The sequence below is a fragment of the Schistocerca cancellata genome, chromosome 1 (assembly GCF_023864275.1).
Source record: "Schistocerca cancellata isolate TAMUIC-IGC-003103 chromosome 1, iqSchCanc2.1, whole genome shotgun sequence".
In the NCBI taxonomy this organism is placed as follows: domain Eukaryota; kingdom Metazoa; phylum Arthropoda; class Insecta; order Orthoptera; family Acrididae; genus Schistocerca; species Schistocerca cancellata.
The window spans coordinates 1,024,130,892-1,024,152,642 of record NC_064626.1 but is presented as its reverse complement, the minus strand read 5'-3'; the positions used below and the strand labels follow the sequence as shown (position 1 = coordinate 1,024,152,642).

The 21,751-nt window shown below is 42.7% G+C and overlaps 1 protein-coding gene across 1 annotated transcript in view; it reads right to left on the bottom strand.

Moving 5' to 3' along the window:
* The window catches only part of LOC126089478 (protein halfway), a 103,934-nt gene that overhangs the window by 58,422 nt on the left and 23,761 nt on the right, over positions 1-21,751 (bottom strand). The window contains exons 2-4 of the mRNA XM_049906912.1: positions 6,251-6,473; positions 5,807-6,112; positions 5,477-5,646 (exon numbers count right to left, since the gene is read on the bottom strand). Of these exons, the coding sequence (XP_049762869.1) occupies positions 5,477-5,646; positions 5,807-6,112; positions 6,251-6,473 (699 nt within the window). The remainder of the gene's footprint in view (positions 1-5,476; positions 5,647-5,806; positions 6,113-6,250; positions 6,474-21,751) is intronic.

Here is a 21,751-nt window from a genome sequence, read left to right as displayed (position 1 = left end):
ATGGGTTGAGAACTGTTGCAGCAATCAGTGAAGGATGTCCTTTAACACAAAAGAATTTCATGTTTAAAGATTCATGCAGTGCCTTTCTCATATTTGCCCTTGTCCCATCATCATTTTCGCATCGAGCTTGCAGTTTGCAGTTCAACAAAGATGACACAGGTATCATTACAGAAATACAAGCTTTACTGAGAGATAAGTCCAATGTGGCTTTGTAGAAAAATTTCAGGACATCTAGAAGATGTTTTATAACAAGCCGGTCAAAACGGAAAAGTGTGCTATTTGCACCACGTTCAAAACTACACAAGTTTACTGGCCTTTTTTTTTCTAAAAATCTTTGCAACATTAAGTATGAGCTGTTCCATCTCACATCGGCATCTTGCATCAAATCACGTTTTGGCACTCCACACTGATTCTGACATTGTTAGTTTTCTGGAAGCTTACTCACTGTGGTGGAAATGGTCCATGATTTTTTACTATGGCTTTGGTTTGTTCATTTGAGAACAGGGAACATTTTATCACAAACTGCAACGTATGTGACACACAAGCTATAGACTCATATTGCCCACGCATTGCACAAACCATACTTAGTGTGCTGACACGTAATATCAGAAAAATCTTGTCCCTTACACTCCACTCATTAATCATCTCTGTTAACTTTTGTTTGATATATTGCCTAGTACGATAATGTTATAACACAGTTGCACTCAATATTTCAAACATTGGTGCTCAATGATGAAATGCTCTGGAAAGCTGAGGAGATCATGTTTTGCTTGTGCTGGTTCATATGTCAGTGGTAGCAGTCAACCCCTTCCATTTTGCAATCAGATTCTTTACTATGGCTTTCACTTCGCTGTAGGTCTGCGACATCAACGTTGTTCTAAAGAATTTTTCAGATCTGAGCTGATATTTGTAAACAGCTTGTGGAGCAATAAAATTGACACAACGCAACGCATCACCATCTACCAAAGAATACGGCAGCATATCAACAATTAGCAAATCCATAAAAGCTTTGTCTATTCTTTTCATAATCTCATGATTGTCTGCCCAGTGTGCAGATTTAGAGATCAAACTTGGAATGGTTGACTGAATTAGATCAGATTTTTCATCCTTGTCAGTACTGGTACACAAGAAGAATATGGAATCCATCCACTTTGATTTGTTTTCATTTTTCAAATCATCCAATTCTGACTGACATTTTAAAACCCATTTATATTTCGAGTCATGAAATTTTGGTAAACGTTGCTTCAGTTCATGCAGTCTTTGCCTTTTGGGTTCACAGCTGCCCGACGAAAGTGTTTTGTTGCAAACCGTGCAAATGGCTATAGATAAATCAGTTGTACTTTTATTAAAGTATGTCCAAATCGGATTCTTCTCTCTCTGTTGTGACATTTTATAACCAAAAAAATTAAAGTAAATTACAGAATAAGTAAACTGAACTAGATATAGCTACCACAAAAAATTCCACATCATATTAAAAATGTTACAGCCCTGCTTATCTACTAGTAGGTAAAATATTCTTTACGTGTACCACAAAACCACCAAGTATATGCTACAAAATGATATAGCCTGGACATGACTAATGGCATATCACACCATAATACAAAATACAGACAAACTAATAACTTGTTTGCTTCCACAAGTAGCCTTTAAAACATGTTTCTTGGGAGCATTAGTTTCATACAGCCATCTTCATTTCCGTTTTTGCAATCGACAAACAACTTGATATATCTTCTGTTTGTCATTCCTAATTACTAGTGTACATAAGTTACAGTCAGTAAATCAACTTCAATGAGTGCTGTGGAATCTAGTTCAAAAAATAACATCACAGTTGTGACTAACAGTGGAATTGTCGAAAAGTTATGCAAACTGAACCGGAACCACATGACCATGTTTTCTAAACCCACCTTGATTATTAAAGAAAAAAACCCCTTGCTTTCGAAGAAACTCATTAATAAAACCTTTCAATGTAAGAACACTGTCAGATACGATTACATTATATTGTGATTAACAACAAGTCACTCACACTTTTTACACATGAGGATAGACTCTCCTAACAGTTAAATGGCACCTCACTATTAGAAGTCAAGCACTATTGTTGACTGAATCCATTCCGAACACGACCTAACTTCATCTGTGAGTTCACAAAAACTGGTTTAGAATGAGCTGAAGATTTGGCTGATTTCTGGCCAAAACCAATATTTTTGGTTGAAACAAATTTTGGTCAGTCCTTACAAAATACATTTCAGTTGTTCTTGTCTAACTGATTGTAACCTATTAGCAATTCCTTGTGACTATGAGAAATTGCCTCCTGCGTAAGCCATAATCAGATGGCTGAAGATGGTGTTCTCTTTTGTAATAACCAGGTAGTGACCCTAAAAGCTGTCTGTTCTTAACCTATTACAATTTTTCTGCGAAATAAAATAATTTTAAAAATGTTGTTATCTCTCACTTCTCTTCACTGCTACTTCAACCTCTCAACATTATCACATTTTGAGATTAACTCCAGATTCCTGAGTCACTATATGCAGTTTGTTTCTTTACATCACACCATAAGATTATTTTTATACACAAAGGCCCACTACACACTTTCTCTGTGCATTCATACTTTTCTGTGGTTCAGAGTTTATTTCTTCAAAAATATTTATTTCATCTTAGGTCTTTTTTCTTTTTTTTTTTACAAGATACTATATTAATTTGACAGCATATTATTTCTCCGATAGGTTCATCACACTTGTATGTTCCCAATACTGGATTCGTTGTCTTCATGAATTCTGAAACACATTCATAAAAATTTATTTGTATCATCATGGGTGTCTCCACATATTCTTTCAGAAGCAATTTTGAATTCCAGTCATATTCATCTCCCCTTGTCCTCATATCAAGTGAGTCCCTCTCATCCTGGCACATGAGTTACTTGGCCCTCATTCCCAACCTTCCAAACCTTATCTCTCCTTCCTCTCTGATGAAAGAACTAATGGTTCCAAAACCTTGGAAAAGATTTTTGTTATTTTTACTGTGTCTACTGCCAACATTGCAATTTTGCCTCTTGAAAGTAAGAATTGACCAGCCATGCTGTCTTCTACATCTACCTCTACATCAACATCTACAGTCTGCGAATCACTGTTGAGTGCATGGCAGAGAATATGTCCCATTGTGCCACTTATTAAGGTTTCTTCCCATTCCATTTCCATAAGAAGTGGGAAGAATGACTGTTTGAATGCCTCTGTGCAAGCTGTAATTATTCTAATTTTGCCCTTGCAATATCTATGTGAGTGACACTTAGGGGATTGTAGTATATTCCTAGAGCCATCATTTAAAGCCAGTTCTTGAAATTCTGTCAGTAAACTTTCTTGGGATAGTTCACATCCAGCTTCATGAGAATGCCAGTTCAGTTTCTTCAGTGATTCTGTAACACTTTCCCACAGGTCAAACAAACATGTCACCATCTGTGCTGCCGTTCTCTGTATGCATGCAGTATCCTCTGACAGTCCTATTTGGTACGGATTCCACACAATTGAACAATATGTTAGAATGGGTCACACAAATGATTTGTCAGCAATCTCTTTTTAGACTGACTGCACTTCCCAATATTCTAACAGTAAACTGAAGTCTACTCACAACTGAGCCTACGTGATCATTCCATTTCATGTCCTTACAAAGTGTTACATCCAGGTTTTGTACCAGTTGGCCAACTCACTGACATTATAGTCATAGGACACTACATTTTTTTTTATTTTGTGAAGTAAAAAATTTTACATTTTTGGACATTTAAAGCAAGCTGCTAATCTGTACAGCACTTTGAAATCTTATCAAAATGTGACTGAATATTAATGCAGCTTCTTTCAGACAGTACTTCATAACACATAACTGCATTATCTGTAAAAAGTCTGCAGATACTATTAATATTTTCTGCAAGATCATTAATATACAATGTGAACAGCAAGGGTCCCAGCACACTTCCCTGAGGCACACCCGAAGTTGCTACTACACCTAACGATGAATCTCCATCCAAGATAACATTCTGCACCCTCCCTACCAAAAAGTCCTCAATCCAGTCACAAATTTCACTCAAAACCCCATATGATCATACATTTGAAAATAAGCATACTTGTGGTACTGAGTCAAATGCTTTTCATGAATCATGAGATATTGCATATACGTGACTGCCTTGATCCAAAGCTTTCAGTATGTCACGTGACAAGAGTACAATTTGAGCTTCACATGACCAATGTTTACATAATCCATGCTGGTTGGCATGAAGGAGGTCATTATGTTCAAGATACCTTATTATGTTTGAGCTCAGAATATGTTCTAAGATTCCACTACAAAACAGTGTCAAGTATACTGGATGGTATTTTTGTGGATCACTTCTACTACCCTTCTTGTAGATGGGTGTGACCTGTGCTTTCTTCCAACTACTGGGCACAGTTTTTTGTTCGAGGGATTTCTCAACATCACTGATATTAATACTGATTTCACTCACCCCTTCAGTGGTATGAAGATTAAATTGGGGCAATTCTCCTGGTTTTTCGTTAGTAAAGGAATATCTGAAAACAGAGTTAAGCATTTCAGATTTTGCTTGGTTACCCTCAATTTCAGTTACTGTCTCATTTGCTAGGGACTGGACATTATATTTGGTGCCACTCAGTGCCTTTACATATGACTAGAATTTCTTTCGGTTTTGTAAAAGATCATTTGACAAAATTCTGCTAAGGTAGTCATTGAAGACTTCATGTATCATTCCCTTGACAACTAAAAGTGTTTCATTCAGCATCTCTCTATCTATAGTCCTACAATTTATTTTTCACTTCTTTAGAAGTTTCTTTACAGTGGTTGTATACCATGGAGGGTTCCTCTCATTATGAACTGTTCTACTGGGTTCATATCTATCCAGCACAAGGTCAACCATTCGTTTAAACAGGCCATAGTTCCTTCACATGCTCCTGCCCTGCACTGAAAGTTTCGACTTCTCACTGAGATATGACACAACTGACTTCTTATTTAGTTTACTGAGCATATACATCTTTTGTCTTGTTTTAGTTGTCCTTTGTAGTTTAGTAATCACTGTTGCTACAACCGCATCATGGTCACTGATACAAGTTTCAACATGGACGTCCTCAAAGGGGTCTATTTGTTGCCATTATATACAATATATTTCCATCATGCGTGGAATTCTGAACTATCTGTTCTAGATAGTTTTCAGGCACAGCATTTAGTAATGTTTCACAGGATGTTTTATCATGCCCACTACTAATAAAACTGTTATTTTCCCCAAAGGATTGTTGGATGATTAACGTTCTACCAACGATTACAGTTTGATTGGGGAACTTCCATACAAGCTAACTGAAGTGTCCTTGTAATTTTATATTTTTTATAGTGGAGTGGTGGAGGGAGGGGGGGGGGAGGGAGAGAGGGGGAGAGAAGAGAGAGAGAGAGAGAGAGAGAGAGAGAGAGAGAGAGAGAGAGAGAGACTTACCTTGATAGATTCTTCCAGTGCTTTCAGTGAATATTTATCAGTTGAATTAAACCAGTGGAATGTCTTATTTGCTAAACAGTATGTGTCATTAGGATTTCTGAAGTCAACAGGATCACTCCGATTTGGAGCCAGCAGGCTCTTCACGTCTGTGCACCACAATTTGAAATTTCCTGAAATAAAAAGTAAAACAATTAGTGAAGTTGTTTCAGAGCTGCACATAGAAACTTCTAGCGTGTATGATCAAATATTGTTTTTTCATGTACTATTACAGTTTCCCGTGGTTTCATTAAGGTTATAACTGTTTTTAGTTAGCAGACACATACTACTTACCTGAGATATCTAATGTAAGGTTCCTGATGGACATGAGGCTTTTTGGTAAGCTTGAAAGATTATTCCTGGATAGATCTAATATTTTGACCTGATTCAATGACGCAAATGTGTTGTCATCTATTTCAGAAATAGAATTGCCTGAGAAGTTTAGACACACAGTCGTGTTGTGCAGCTCACCACTGATACGCTTCAGTTTCCCACCAGTGATGCTTAGGACGTCAAAATTAAATATTTTTGTTATGCTTACATCCACTGTATCATAACTAGCATTATATACATATAAAGAACGAATATTTGCATTTTTGGCTGTTAAAAAGAGAAAAAAAAAATTAGTTACAAAGAGCAGGTGAATACTGTTGTAGCCGTATAATGTAATCCAGTACCAATGAAAGAAAACGTGAAGAAAAATAAAATGGAATACATATATTATAAATTTAGACTTACGGGCTATTTGTGCAACAGCTTCCTTCAGGTGGAAATCACTGTCTAGGTGGCAACAGAGCAAAGTAGTGTAGTTAATCGATGCGCAGCAGTTCTCCACACACAGGGTGGTGTTCACGTGCAAACAACTCTCCACTTCATTGCCTGCTGCATTCCACAGAGCTGGTAGGAACATCAACAGCAGGCAGCATAGCGGCAGTCTAGCAACTGGCACACCACCCTGCATCTGAAATTGAACAAAATTTTATGTACAATGTGGCAAAAATTTTAAAAAAGACTATGATATGTAACAAGATAATGTTCTGCAGTGACACAGAAAAAGTAAATTGCACGTTGACTCATCAAATAAGTAACAGTATGTAGAAGTCTATGAGATAGTGGTGGTTTCTATTGAAATATTTGAAATATGAACTACAAATTTATGTTAGTACCCTGTGAACAGAGATTACAATTTAATCAATGGCAATAGCTTACAACATAAACTGACACTAAAATGCATTTCAAAAACAGTAAATGCTATTCAAGCGTAAGTATTCATCCATGCATCCCAACACATGATAACGTACACAGTAAATATGCAACATGCTTTCATAAACCACTAATTAAAATGCTGTGAACACACGTTCCAGAAACATGGAAGAAAATTCGTCATTTTATTGTTACTCAATTTTTTTTTTTTTTTGTCACTTTCACAGTCATGAAATGAACTTTCTGTCTCAAACTACAACTGTGTAATTTACCAAAGCAAAATCACCATTAACCTTTTAAATTCCCTCTATTATGGAGCATAGACACATTAACAATTTAAAAATGCTAAGAATCTACAGACTGAACTGAATAGTTGTTGACAGCATCCATGTCATATTACAGCCTGTCGCATTTTTATTTTTCTCAATTTTTGCAAGACCATCAGAGGGAAAAGTACTTGGTCACATAATCACAACATTACATATTCCTAGTGACCTGCTCTGGCTTTCCATGGGTAGCACTAAATATTTATGGCCAGACAACTCGTAAATAATACACACAAACCTTTCTGGTGAATCTGTGTATCTAAAAGTGAAAACCGTATACTAAATCTTAAAAGTCATTCTGGTGGGACCTTCATTTATAAAATGTATAGAAGAAAAAATATACAGATATATATATTCTGGTAAAAAATAATTTTATTTGGCCCAGTGGCCTGGTACTGAGCATTTCAATCAGATGACATTTCTGCAACTTGCACGTTCCTAACCTATCTCAGTTATCCAACCAGGAAAAGGGGACCTACAGTTTAACATGGAATCCAAACCAAATTTCTTTTCTGGTGAATCACCACATCACTATGAGGAGAATGTTAGATTATAAAGCAGGCTGAAAAAATTGCGGTTCAACCGGGATTTAATAGTGTGATCTTTGCGGTTCAAGGCATGCACTTGATCGCTAGAACTCATGGTCTGAGACAGTTTCCAGTCATATTTTGCTGTTCCCTGGAGTTGCGGAAGCTGTTTATTTTACTGATTTTCTCACCAGATACCGCCTTCTTCTATAGCTGACCAGCTCATAGCTCCCATCATTTCCACGAGATGTCACTGCAAATGCCAATTAAACACGGAAAAGATAATAAAACATATATGTCACACTTCTTATTATTTAATGGTAATAAACTGAGGTGACAGAAGTCATGGGGTGGCGAAATGCACATATAAAGAAGGTGGTGGTATCACGTACACAAGGTATAAAAGGGCAATACACTGGTGGAGCTGTCATTTGTACTCAGGTGATTCATGTGAACAGATTTATGATGCGATTAAGGCCACACTACAGGAATTAACAGGCTTTTGACTGTGGAAGAGTTGTTGGAGCTACATGCATGAGACATTCCATTTTGGAAATCATTAGGGAATTCAATATTCAAAGATCCACAGTGTCGAGAGTGTCCCAAAAATAGCAAATTTCCCGGCATTTCCTCTCATGACAGATAATGCAGTGGCCTACAGCCTTCACTTAGCTGAGAGCCGCAGCGTTTGCGTAGAGTTGTCATTGCTAACAGACAAGCAACGATGCATGAAATAATCACAGAAATCAATGTGGGACATATGACAAATGTATCCATTAGAACAGTGTGGTGAAATTTGATATTAGTTGGCTACTGCAGCAGACAATTGATACGAGTGCCTTTACTAACACCATGGCATCACCTGCAGTGCCTCTAGTGGGCTCCTGACCATTTTGATTGTACACTAGATGGCTGGAAAACTGTGGCCTTGTCACATGAGTCTTGAATTCAGTTGGTAAGAGTTGATGATACGGTTCGAGTGTGGCACACACTCCACATGTCAACAAGACAGTGTGCAAGCTGGTGGTGCCTCCATAATAGTGTGGGCTGTGTTTACATGGAAAGGACTGGGTCCTCTAGTCCAACTGAACCGATCATTGACTGGAAATGGTTGTGTTCAGCTACTTGGGAGACCATTTGCAGCCATTCAAGGACTTTATGTTCCCGAACAACAATGGAAGTTTTATGGATGACAGTGCACCACATCACTGGGCCTGTCTGCAGACCATCACTATTGGTGCTCTCTCTCTCTCTCTCTCTCTCTCTCTCTCTCTCTCTCTCTCTCTCTCTTTCTCTCTCTCATACATTTTAACATTCTCTAGTCTACATCTCTCTCCTGCCTGAAAAAGGATGTAATAGTTCCTAAAGCTAGGATAGGATCATGTACTTTTACTTGCATATTGATGGTATAGACTTTGTCATCAAATACCAGCTTCAAATGTTTGACGGCTAAAGCTTTGCTCAAGTCACTTTTTGGAATGCAAGCAAAGCCTTTGAATGTGTAGGGCACATACCTCTTCTGGAGAAAAAGGACTTCTATGGCATTAGAGATAAAGACTTGAACTTATCTGCAGAGCAGTAAGCAAGTTGTCTGTGTTGACAAAGAAATGTCTGGTGAAGAACAAGTTAATGTATGTGTGGCACCTTTGTTATTGTTCCTAGTAATGATTAATGACTTGATTCCATTTATTAAATCCACCACAGTACTGTATGCAGATGAAATAACTTTTATTCAGAGTAGTAACATCAGTAGCCTTAAATCTTGTGACACAAAAACAATTGCTCAAGCATCCTATCCATTTAAAGCAAAAAGATTTTCCTCAAATGAGAACAAAATGCAGCAGATGGCTTTTATCTAAAAGACGAGCTTCAGTCAGATGATACAAGTTGGGTTTCCAGGGGTTTATTTAGATGATACATTGTCTTCGGGCAACATGTCCATTACATCAATGGCACGATGTCTACAGTAATGTGATAAGGCAGCTTATGGATTGTGTACCTGAAATGTACACTTACGACAAAAAAATCATTTGTTTGTCTGAACATGTACATCACATCTACCACTTTCCATCCTATTTAGATAATCCTTTCATGGTGCATAGTTTTTTGACTTAAGAGTCTATGATGTCTTATTTATCACCACATGGTATTATTTTATGGGGAAACTCTAGTTGTGTGCATGAGATCTTAATACTGCTAAAGAGAGCTATTATGGTAGTTTCTGGTTACTTAAGACACACTGAAAACCTTTGTTTCGTGAACAAGAAACCATGAATGTAATAAATGTATACACACTGTGTTTTAATTTGTACAAAGAAGAAATTAGCAGGAGCAAAACGCTAAGAGAATGTACATTGTTACAGAATATGAACTCCTATGGCACAAATTATTTAATAATATTTCACAGACTGTATAGGATTTACCAGAACAACCATTCAAACAAACACTGCACCCATTCTACAGTATAAAGGAATCCATAAATTTTTAACGTAATACCATAATGTTGATAACTCTCCTGTCGTTTCTTTTAAATCATCAGATGATTTGTGTTATGTGTTCTAAACTGACAAAAGAGGTGGGGTTCCTCCTAATATCGTGTTGGACCTCCTTTTGCCGGCTTAGTGCAACAACTCGACATGGAATGGACTCAACAAGACACTGGGAGTCCCCTGCACAAATGTTGAACCACACTGCCTCTACAGCCATCCACAATTGTGAATGTGTTGCCAGTGCAGGATTTTGTGCAAGCAGTGACCTATCAATTATGCCCCATTAATGTTTGATGGAATTCATGCCAGGTGACCTGGGAGGACAAATCATTCACTCAAACTGTCCAGAATGTTTTGCAAAGCAATCCTGTTAATTCCTGTAGTGCAGCCATAATCACGTTGGAAACCTTTTCACATAAATCACCTAAGTACAAATGACAGCTCCGTCAATACACTGCCCTTTTATACCTTGTGTGCGCGATAATACTGCCAAAAACCACGGCTTTTGTCATGTCAATGTATGTGACACTGTCTGTTGTTCCCATGGCCTAATGACGATAACATGATTATTTTTATTATTATCGCTTGCTGAAGGTGAGAACCGAAATTCTGCCTCATACTTTAATGGTTTTTCTGGATTGAATTTTTCATCCTGTACAAAAAAGAAGTAGGACAATATCCATATAACTTCTGCCACTGCTTACAGCATACTGACAAGGCAGGTTCAAGTAGCTTTCAGGACATTATGTTTATATGAAAGACATACGGACCGTATAGTCACTCTCATTCATATTTTCTGTGGTATCTCTGTATCAATTTAGCAAACTGTGGGATGACTGACTGAACAAGGAAAATGCTGATTACCTCCCTCTCCCTTGCCCAGCTGAGATAGTATTTCACATCTAAAACAACTCAAGTGCCAAAATGTATTTATTTACACATCATATTCCACAAACCCTATAATGAAGGAAAGACTTCAGAGATGTGCAGCAAGTCAAGTGATGCATTAAACCATCATAGGTTACTTCTGCAATGTGCTACTACTCAATTACAACTATCACTAATCTACTTCAAGTGTTAATTATGAGAAAAAGACTTCCACATCACATTTTTGAAATGCACTATACTTCATGATATCATGTTCCTTGGATGAAATGCTGCTACTGCTCTTTCTCAGTTGTTGTTTTTATCTACTACTAAATATGAAGCATTTATGTACCTGTTCTGATATTAGAGATTGCTATCATCTCTCTCTACATGGGAAATGTTATAAACTGTTTCATGCTAACATTAGTGTTAGCCATAATTCACATCCTTCAGTTCAAATATTCAGAAACATTATAGTTCACTTTTGAATATCTAATTATTTCCAATTTTCTTCCCCATGTCAGCCAGCAATCTGTTAGAAACTTTTGTACCTGAATATGAAACTTCATTCTGATCCCTAGATGGTAAAGGAAAATCAATATGAAAATTATATTTATTCCTATTATTGCAGCTTTTAATGTCACTATCTGTTCTAAACTAACTCTTGTTATGCAGTTCAATTAGGATTGGGGAGTAAAGAGAATCACCACACAAGTGTAAAAACCCCAAAATTGCTTATGAAGATCCTGCAGGAGGTTCATTCCTTGACTCAGAAGCCCTTATATAGCTTTGTTTCAAACACAATTAAAGTATTGTAAAATAAAATTAACGTTTTGTCATTTTTCTGACAAAGGTGCGGCGGGTGGAAAAACAATAACATGTAATTCGCGCTCAACAATGAGGCCATGAATTGAAGAATGGCAGTGAAACGGATACTGAAGAATCCGTTCCAGTATTCGTCTGATGAGACTTACTTCCACAACGCAAAATATACACCAGGCCTTGGTTAGTGTTTACACCTTGCTGCCAGCATGTCACCAGTTTCTAACACAATCACAATACCAGCAGCGGCAAAAAAAACTGTAATAATACCGTAGCGTTCACAGTATGTCCCAGGTGCTCAATGATAAAATTTATTTATGAATCATCTACCCTAAAAGTTATACTCATCTGACGCAATCTCACAAACAATTATGACAAAACATTACGAGAATGGTTGATGGCAGTAAATTTCGTCACCCCTGAGTCTTTGCTAAGAAGCGCAGACACTGGCAAGTGCCGCCTCGTGTGTTTGCCCCCATCGCCGACTGCGTCACGTTGCCATAGCAGCGGCGGCAATTTGGAGATAATAGCTCGCTACTTCTGGACGAAGCTATCGTCGAATCCACCAACACTTGTTCGGTCTCTCTAGCTGTTTACTTCCTCAGAAAGCAACGTGAGAAAGCGTAGCTCTAGTTGTAAGAGTCAAATTCTTTCGCCCCTTTCAACATGCCCCCACATTCGCTAAGCCTATTAGTGAATTAAAATTCAGATGATTTTCTTTCACAGTTATTTCTATAACAAATAGTTTGCAAAGGGCTCTAGTTCTAGGATGTAAGTCAACTACGCACTTTATTCTTTATTGAAATAATATGTACGGTACTTACATAGTACGGTAATTACTCAAAATGATATGTAGACTTACGAGGTGTGATCAAAAAGTAACGAGATTTTGTTTAATTTCGCAGGTTTATACATCCGATAAAAAAAAATTATCTGGCTGATAAACATGTTCCTGGTGTACGTTTGCATTTTTAGCTGTTTTGAATATTTAGTTTATTGTTGACAGCTTTTACTTTTGAAAAAGATAGATAAAAGAATTTGCATTAAATTTTGCTTTAAAAATGAAATAATCCAAAATTCTAAATGCTGACTTTGCCCTTTGGCGACTCTACCGTAAGTTAAGTCAAGATCTTGCGACCGATGTAAACGTTTAAAAGAGGGTCCAGAACACGTTGAAGGCGACGACCACCCTGGCCGCCCTTGTTAAAGTTTCGCGTTGTGAACAGTTTTTTTAATAACTTCACTGACATTCAATATCTCTGTCTTCCCAGACACGAGCTGTTCTGCGTTCTTTGCCGCAACGGAAATTTACTATCGTCGTCAAAGCGTTGTTCTGCAGACTTATAATAAATCACTGTTTTTTATCTACAAATAACTTTTGTCATTCTTAAACAAGTTACTGGCCCAGGTGTGCTACGGCTTAATTATTTAAACGAATTTAAGAAAGTATTGGTTACGAACAGTCTTGGTTGCAATTTTAGTTTTTCATTTTTCAACCACGCGTTTCGCCTTACTTAGGCATCTTCTGGTTATTGATATTTCTTAGAAGGATCCTTTAGTCAGTGTAGCCAAAAGGCATCGTCGAATATATCAGGCCAACATCGCCTTCGTTAAACTCAGTAAAAACTTTTCTTGATGGACGCGAGTGACTCCAAGACCTGCATAACGCGTTCCCGTTCACAGGTGCGAGTAACAGAATAAGATGGGGCTCACGTAGTAATCCAGAATTACCCGATTTATTTTTAATCTGTAAAATTTTTGGCATACTACCAGATGAATACTGTATTTTTGTTGATAACTTGACAACTCAACTTTGTGCATATGAGAAAGCTTTGTCGAGTAAAGGAGGGGATTCTACATCGCAAGAGGCTTTTATAAGTAACTTATTGAAACAGTCTTCTACACAACCACAGTGGAAAAAGAAAGTCGTCTGTCATTACTGTAAGAAGCTACATCACGTGATCAAGAAATGCCGAAAGTGGGTTGCAGATGGTCGACAACAAATGCCTCAGAAAAGTGATGTGTCAGAAGCTGCTGAAACTTCAAATACGAACATGGTTCTCTTTGCTGAAACGTCTGCTGTTACGTCATCTGAGTGTGATAATGGTAGCTGAGTTGTAGATAATGGTGCAACAAGTCATATCACCAATAGTGACAATTTTTTTAAGACATTTGAACTATTTTTTACGACACAATTACAGCAGCAGATGGTGATACTGTTGAGGCTGTTGGCGAGGGCACAACAGAAATAGAAGAACAGTGAATAGAAACTGGCATGAAATCACTTTGACTGAAATATGATACGTGCCAAAATTAAAAAGAATTTGTTTTCAGTCATAACAGCACAAGACAAAAATCCAAAAACTACATTTTTATCCGCAACGGAAAGATGTTATTTTAAAACTGGTGAGTCACAAAACTACCATGGTTGGAACTTTAATAGTGACAACTATTTATTTACAGCTCGTACAAAATAGATACGAGTTTCAAAGTTTTACTGACCTTCAAAGTAGTCACCAGCATTGTGTATAACCCGCTGCCAGCGATGTGGAATTCGTAGGATACTCTTAGCAGTGCCACTTGTGTTGACAGTTCGAGCAGCGCTGTCTATTGCCCGACAAATTTGTAGCAGTTCTGAAGCGAATGCCGTGAAGTGTTTCCTTCAGTTTAGAAATCGAGTTGAACTCACGAGAGCTTAAGCCAGGGGAGTGCAGTATGTGGTATAGCACTTAGCAGCCCCAGCAGTCAAACAAATCAGTAACAGCTTACACTGTACGTGCTTGAGCATTGTCCTGCAAAATGATGGTCAGTTCCTGCAGAAAGTGTCATCACTTCTGTCTCTATGCTGTTCATTTTTGGAACACAACCTACGCACAGCTCAGAGACTATGGATTTATTTTCAAAAGCGGTGAAGACAAAGGCATTCTTGCACGTTAAAGTGATCCCCATCTACCTCAGGTGTTCTCTGCCTGTACATTGGTGCACATGGCAGTTGGATAAGGCAGCGACAAACTTCAGTTGCAATCTCTACTACACAAGCTGAAATTGTAGCGGCTAGTGAAGCAGCACGAGAAATGGTCTGGATGACGAGATTTGTAACTGAGCTTTGCCAGCTAAAAGACACGAAGCCTTACGAGGAGACAAATAAGTCCCGCAGTTCGACTAACACAGAATCCTGAATTTCACCGACGGGCAAAATATATTCGTCTCAGACCCTTCTTTGTCCAAGAGTTAGTTACAGCTGGTGAAATTACCATTTCAAGAGTTGATACAGAAAATCAGCTTGCGGATTTATTAGCAAAACCATTGTTTGCTGCCCGACTAAGACAGCCGTGCAAAAATATGAGAATGTGTCGTGAATAGTTTTATTTAATAACGTCTTTGGCATTTAAATATCTCTGTCTTTCCAGACACGGCTTGCTTTGCGTTCTTTACCCCAATGGAAATTTATTATCGTTGTTAAGCGTTATTCCGCAGACTTCTAATAAACCAGTGCTTTTTTCCCTACGAAAAACTTGTATCATTCCTAAATAACCAAATAGCCGTAACACATTAACTTGGTTGGTTGGTTGGTTTGGGGGATTAAAGGGACCAGACTGTGACGGTCATCGGTCCCTTTTCCAAAAAATTAAAACCACCCATCGAGAATAAAAACGAACAACATGAAAGACGTCAGACGACACAGGACAGGAAAGACTCCGGCAGAGATCAGACAAAACGAAATAAAATCACACAGTGTGATGGTGGTTGGCCGACCACAGGAACAAAAAAATGAAAAGCCAACCACCGAAAACACGTTAAAAACTCAGTTTAAAACTGTAGACCAAATGCCAGAATCAACACAAAACAATAAAATAAAACAAACACTCAGATTAAATGATAAAAACCCCCTGCCCGAATAAAACGTAAAACTAAGTCAGCCGTAGCAGAGTCATCTGTTAAAAGGGCAGGGAGCGAGTCAGGCAGGGCGAACGACTGCCTGAGCACAGCTAAAAGTGGACAGTCCAATAAAATGTGGACCACTGACAAAACGGAGCCGCAGCGACATAAAGGTGGGGCCTCGCGTCGCAATAGGTGACCGTGCGTCATCCATGTGTGCTCAATGCGCAGCCGGCAGAGGACAACACACTCCTTGCGAGAGACCCGCAAGGAGGAGCGCCACACACCAGTAGGCTCCTTGATGGCCCGAAGTTTATTTCGTGAAGGCAGGGCGCGCCATTCAGCGTCCCAAATGTCGAGAATTTTGCGGCATAGGAACGCTCGCAAATCTGTCTCCGGGAGGCCAATGTCCAGAGATGGTGTACTGGTGGCCTCTTTCGCCAGGCGGTCAACATTCTCATTGCCGGGTATCCCAACATGGCCTGGGGTCCACACGAAGACCACAGAGCGGCCGCAACGGGCAAGAGTATGCAGGGACTCCTGGATAGCCATCACCAGACGAGAACGAGGGAAACACTGGTCGAGAGCTCGTAAACCGCTCAGGGAATCGCTACAGATAACGAAGGACTCACCTGAGCAGAAGCGGATATACTCTAGGGTACGAAAGATGGCGACCAGCTCAGCAGTATAAACGCTGCAGCCAGCCGGCAACGAACGTTGTTCACGATGGTCCCCTAGAGTGAGCGCATAACCGACACGACCAGCAACCATCGAACCGTCAGTGTAAACAATGCCAGAGCCCTGATACGTGGCGAGGATGGAAAGAAAGCGGCGGCGGAAAGCCTCCGGAGGTACTGAGTCCTTCGGGCCCTGTGCCAATTCCAGCTGAAGGCGAGGGCGAGGCACACACCACGGGGGTGTATGCAGAGGTGCCCGGAAAGGAGGCGGAAGAGGGAAAGCCCCAAGCCCGGAGAGAAGCTTTCGGACGCGGACCGCGATCGGAGATCCAGCCCTGGGCCTGCGGTCTGGAAGATGGACGTGCGACTGTGGGAAGAGTAGCCGATAATTAGGATGCCCCGGCAAGCTGAAAACATGGGCAGCATAAGAAGCCAGCAAACGTTGGCGGCGTAATCGCAGTGGAGGGACACCCGCCTCCACAAGAATGCTCTCCACTGGGCTGGTCCGGAAAGCACCAGTGGCAAGGCGGATCCCGCTATGGAGGATTGGGTCCAATGCCCGCAGTGCAGATGGGGATGCTGAGCCATAAACCAGGCTCCCATAATCCAGACGGGACTGGATTAACGCCTGGTAGAGCCGCAACAGGGTAGAGCGATCGGCGCCCCAGCGGGTGTGGCACAAACATCTCAGAGCGTTGAGATGCCGCCAACACGCCTGTTTAAGCTGCCGGATATGAGGCAGCCAAGTCAACCGGGCATCAAAAAGTACACCCAAAAACCAGTGGGTCTCCACCACAGCAAGAAGTTCGTCGGCAAGGTAAAGCCGCGGCTCAGGATGGACCGTTCGGCGCCGGCAGAAATGCATAACGCGGGTCTTGGCAGCCGAAAACTGAAAACCACGCGCTACAGCCCAAGACTGCGCCTTGCGGATTGCGCCCTGTAGCTGACGTTCAGCTGCTGCTATGCTAATAGAACTATAGAAAAGGCAGAAGTCGTCAGCATACAGGGAAGCGGAGACAGAATTTCCTACTGCCGCAGCGAGACCATTTATTGCAATTAAAAACAGGCAGACACTTAAAACAGAACCCTGTGGCACACCGTTCTCCTGGACGTGGGTGGAACTATATGAGGCTGCGACTTGCACGCGGAAGGTACGGTACGACAGAAAATTTCTGATAAAGATCGGCAGAGGGCCCCGAAGACCCCATTCATGAAGCGTAGAAAGGATGTGATGACGCCATGTCGTATCGTACGCCTTCCGCATGTCGAAGAAGACAGCGACCAGGTGCTGACGGCGGGCAAAGGCAGTACGGATGGCCGACTCCAGGCTCACCAGATTGTCGGCGGCGGAGCGGCCTTTACGGAACCCACCCTGAGACGGAGCCAGAAGGCCCCGAGATTCCAGTACCCAATTCAAGCGCCGTCTCACCATCCGTTCGAGAAGTTTGCAAAGAACGTTGGTGAGGCTAATGGGGCGGTAGCTGTCCACCTCCAAAGGGTTCTTGCCTGGTTTCAGAATGGGAATAACGATACTTGCCCGCCATTGCGACGGAAACTCACCCTCGACCCAAATACAGTTGTAAAGGTCGAGGAGCCGTCGCTGGCAGTCCACTGAGAGGTGTTTCAGCATCTGGCAGTGGATGCTATCCGGTCCAGGAGCGGTATCAGGACAAGCGGCAAGGGCACTGCGGAATTCCCACTCACTGAATGGAACATTGTACGATTCTGGATGGTGGGTGCGAAACGAAAGGCTCCGACGTTCCATCCGCTCTTTAATGGAGCGGAAGGCCAGGGGGTAATTCGCAGAAGCGGAACTCCTAGCAAAATGCTCTGCCAAGCGGCTTGCAATGACGTCAGAGTCTGTACAAACTGCTCCATTCAGTGAGAGTGCAGGGACGCTGGCAGGGGACCGATAGCCATAGACGCGTCGAATCTTCGCCCAGACCTGCGATGGAGTAACATGGAGGCCAATGGTAGACACATACCGCTCCCAGCACTCCTTCTTGCCTTGGCGGATAAGGAGGCGGGCCCGTGCACGCAGCCGTTTGAAGGCGATAAGGTGGTCGATGGAGGGATGGCGCTTGTGACGCTGGAGCGCCCGCCGGCGATCTTTAATCGCTTCAGCGATCTCAGGCGACCACCAAGGCACAGCCCTCCGCCGAGCGGACCCAGAAGAACGGAGAATGGCAGATTCGGCGGCAGTAACGATGCCGGTGGTGACCGATTGAACCACCGCATCAATGTCATCAAGAGAGAGAGGCTCAATAGCGGCAGTGGAGGAAAACAAGTCTCAGTCAGCCTTATTCATAGCCCACCTGCTGGGGCGCCCAGAAGAGTGGCGCCGTGGCAGTGACAGAAAGATTGGAAAATGGTCACTACCACACAGGTCGTCATGCACACCCCACTGGACAGACGGCAAGAGGCTAGGGCTACAGAGCGATAGGTCAATGGCGGAGTATGTGCCATGCGCCACACTGAAGTGTGTGGAGGCACCATCATTTAAGATCGAGAGATCGAGCTGCGCCAATAAATGCTCAATAGCGGCGCCTCGACCTGTTGCCACTGACCCACCCCACAGAGGGTTATGGGCGTTAAAGTCGCCCAGTAACAAGAAAGGTGGCGGCAATTGGGCTATCAGCGCAGCCAGGACATGCTGCGCGACATCGCCCTCCGGTGGAAGGTAAAGACTGCAGACAGTAACAGCCTGTGGCGTCCACACCCGAACAGCGACAGCCTCTAAAGTTGTATGTAGAGGGACAGACTCGCTGTGGAGAGAGTTAAGAACATAGATGCAGACGCCACCAGACACCCTTTCATAAACTACCCGGTTTTTATAATAACCCCGATAGCCACGGAGGGCGGGGGTGCGCATTGCTGGAAACCAAATTTCCTGAAGAGCTATGCAGAAGAAAGGGTGAAGGCTGATAAGCTGTCGGAGCTCAACGAGATGGTGGAAGAAACCGCTGCAGTTCCACTGGAGGATGGTGTTGTCCATGGCTGGGAAAGGCGTGACGGGACGAGGAGATTACGCCTCTGGGTCACCTGCTGCCTCCGATTGAGCACCTGTGCTAGTGCTTTCCATGGCGTCGGAGGGACCGGCGAGATCGAGGTCCTCAGCGGACGCCAGGATCTCCACCTCATCCTCAGACGCAGAGTTTGAAGGTTGCGGTGGGACAGGTGCCACCGCAATGTTAGGATGCTTGGGAGCCTTTTTCTTCAACTGCTTTGCACGCTGTGCCTTTGGAGGGTCTGGCTGGGAGGGCCCCACTGGGTCAGTCTCAGGGACTGACGACGAGCGGGAAGCCCTATGACCAGCGACTGGTTGTTGTTTCATAAATTTGCGGGTGTCCGCTTTGGCACTGGGCAAAGCCTGGGAAGGGAGGGCCCCAAGGGACCCCTTCCTAGCTAGAGTAGCCGAAGAAGCCTCACGCTTCTCCGGCTGGGAAGGGGGGACGAGTGTCCCCGATGGTTGGGGTGGTGTTGCTCCTGGAGTAGATGGAGCAGGAGCAACAGGTTGGGAATTGCCCCCCACAACCAAGGGGGCTGGTTCATCCTGACATAGCTGAGAGGCAACAGTACGTGACGACATGGGAGAGGATCGGACCGCTGTTGCAGCAGCGGCATAGGTGGATATCATGGGCACAGGATGTAGCCGCTCATATTTCCGCCTTGCCTCGGTGTAGGTCAGGTGGTCCAGAGTCTTATATTCCATTATCTTCCTTTCCTTCTGGAAGATCCTACAGTCCGGTGAGCAGGGGGAATGGTGTTCTCCGCAGTTAACACATATAGGAGGCGGGGCACATGGACTATCGGGATGGGTAGGATGGCCACAATCCCGACAGGTGATGCTGGAAGTACAGCGAGATGACATGTGCCCGAACTTCCAGCACTTAAAACACCGCATCGGAGGAGGGATATATGGCTTCACATCACAACGGTAAACCATCACCTTAACCTTTTCGGGTAAGACATCACCCTCGAAGGCCAAGATGAAGGCACCGGTGGCTACCTGATTATCCCTCGGACCCCGATGGACGCGCCGGACGAAGTGAACACCTCGTCGTTCTAGGTTGGCGCGTAATTCATCGTCGGACTGCAGAAGAAGATCCCTGTGGAATATAATACCCTGGACCATGTTAAGACTCTTATGCGGCGTGATGTTAACAGAAACATCCCCCAACTTGTCACAATTGAGCAACCTCCGTGACTGGGCAGAGGATGCCGTTTTGATGAGCACAGAACCAGAGCGCATCTTGGACAAGCCCTCCACCTCCCCGAACTTGTCCTCTAAATGCTCCACAAAAAACTGGGGCTTGGTCAACATGAACGATTCTCCATCAACCCGCGTACACACGAGGTACCGCGGTGAATATTCTCCACTGCCTTCTTTAGCAAGACGTTTCTCCCATGGAGTAGCGAGGGAGGGAAACGATCTCTGATCAAATTTCTTCCCGTTGAGGTTAGACCTCGATCGCTTAGAGACTGCTGGTGGAGGCCCACCAGCGATAGATGATGTACCACGCTTCATTGCGGGTCATCCGCCCTGATGCCACCTACTCCGACCAAGGGCCCTCCCCACGGGCGCCACCCAGCCGCAGCAATAGCCACCTGGCAGGACGGCCATTGCCGGGAGTCCCGATGCCCCAGGGAGATAGGCATCTACTCCTTGGCATACGTGGGCAGTTAACGGCGCATGCATCAGTAGAGCGATCCCTGTGTTGTCAGGGGGCTACAACCAAGAGGGTACATGGCGGCCCCACCACAACGGACTGGCTACCGTGCTGGATCTTAGGTGCAAAACTGTCCAAGTTCGTCATCGCAGTTAAAAGAAACACTGATGAGTGCAGCGTGGGAATCGCACCCAAGGACGTATCCTCGCCCAAGAGATGGAAAACGAGCGGGACACCATTGCAACGACGAAAAAGCCGGCTAAAGGTCTCAATGCACGACGGATACAGCGCACCATGTAAGGCGCCCTTCCCCAATTGGCTCGCTCTTCGGAATAATTTAGAAATATGGAGGTCAAACCCGAGAGGGGACCATCACATAAGGCCGAAACATTTGAGGCTCCTTTTAGTCGCCTCTTACGACAGGCAGGAATACCGCGGGCCTATTCTAACCCCCGAACCCGCAGGGGGGAACACATTAACTACTGACGAAAATGTGTACAACATAAAGAAAATAGTTCTGGAAAAGCGCTAAATCACAATCGAAGAGCTTTCTGATGATGGCATATCCTTTGGTTCATGGTAAGAAGCTTTTTCGGGTGTTCTGGACATGAAACGTGTTGCAGCAAAGTTTGTTCTGGCGTTGTTGAAATTCGAGCAAAAACGATGTCCCGTAGACATTGCTCAGGAATTGCTGAATGAAGTCGACAAGAATCCACGAAACACGGGTATAGGGGTATGACGTCGAATCCATGGCCCAAACGTCCCAATGGAAATTGCCT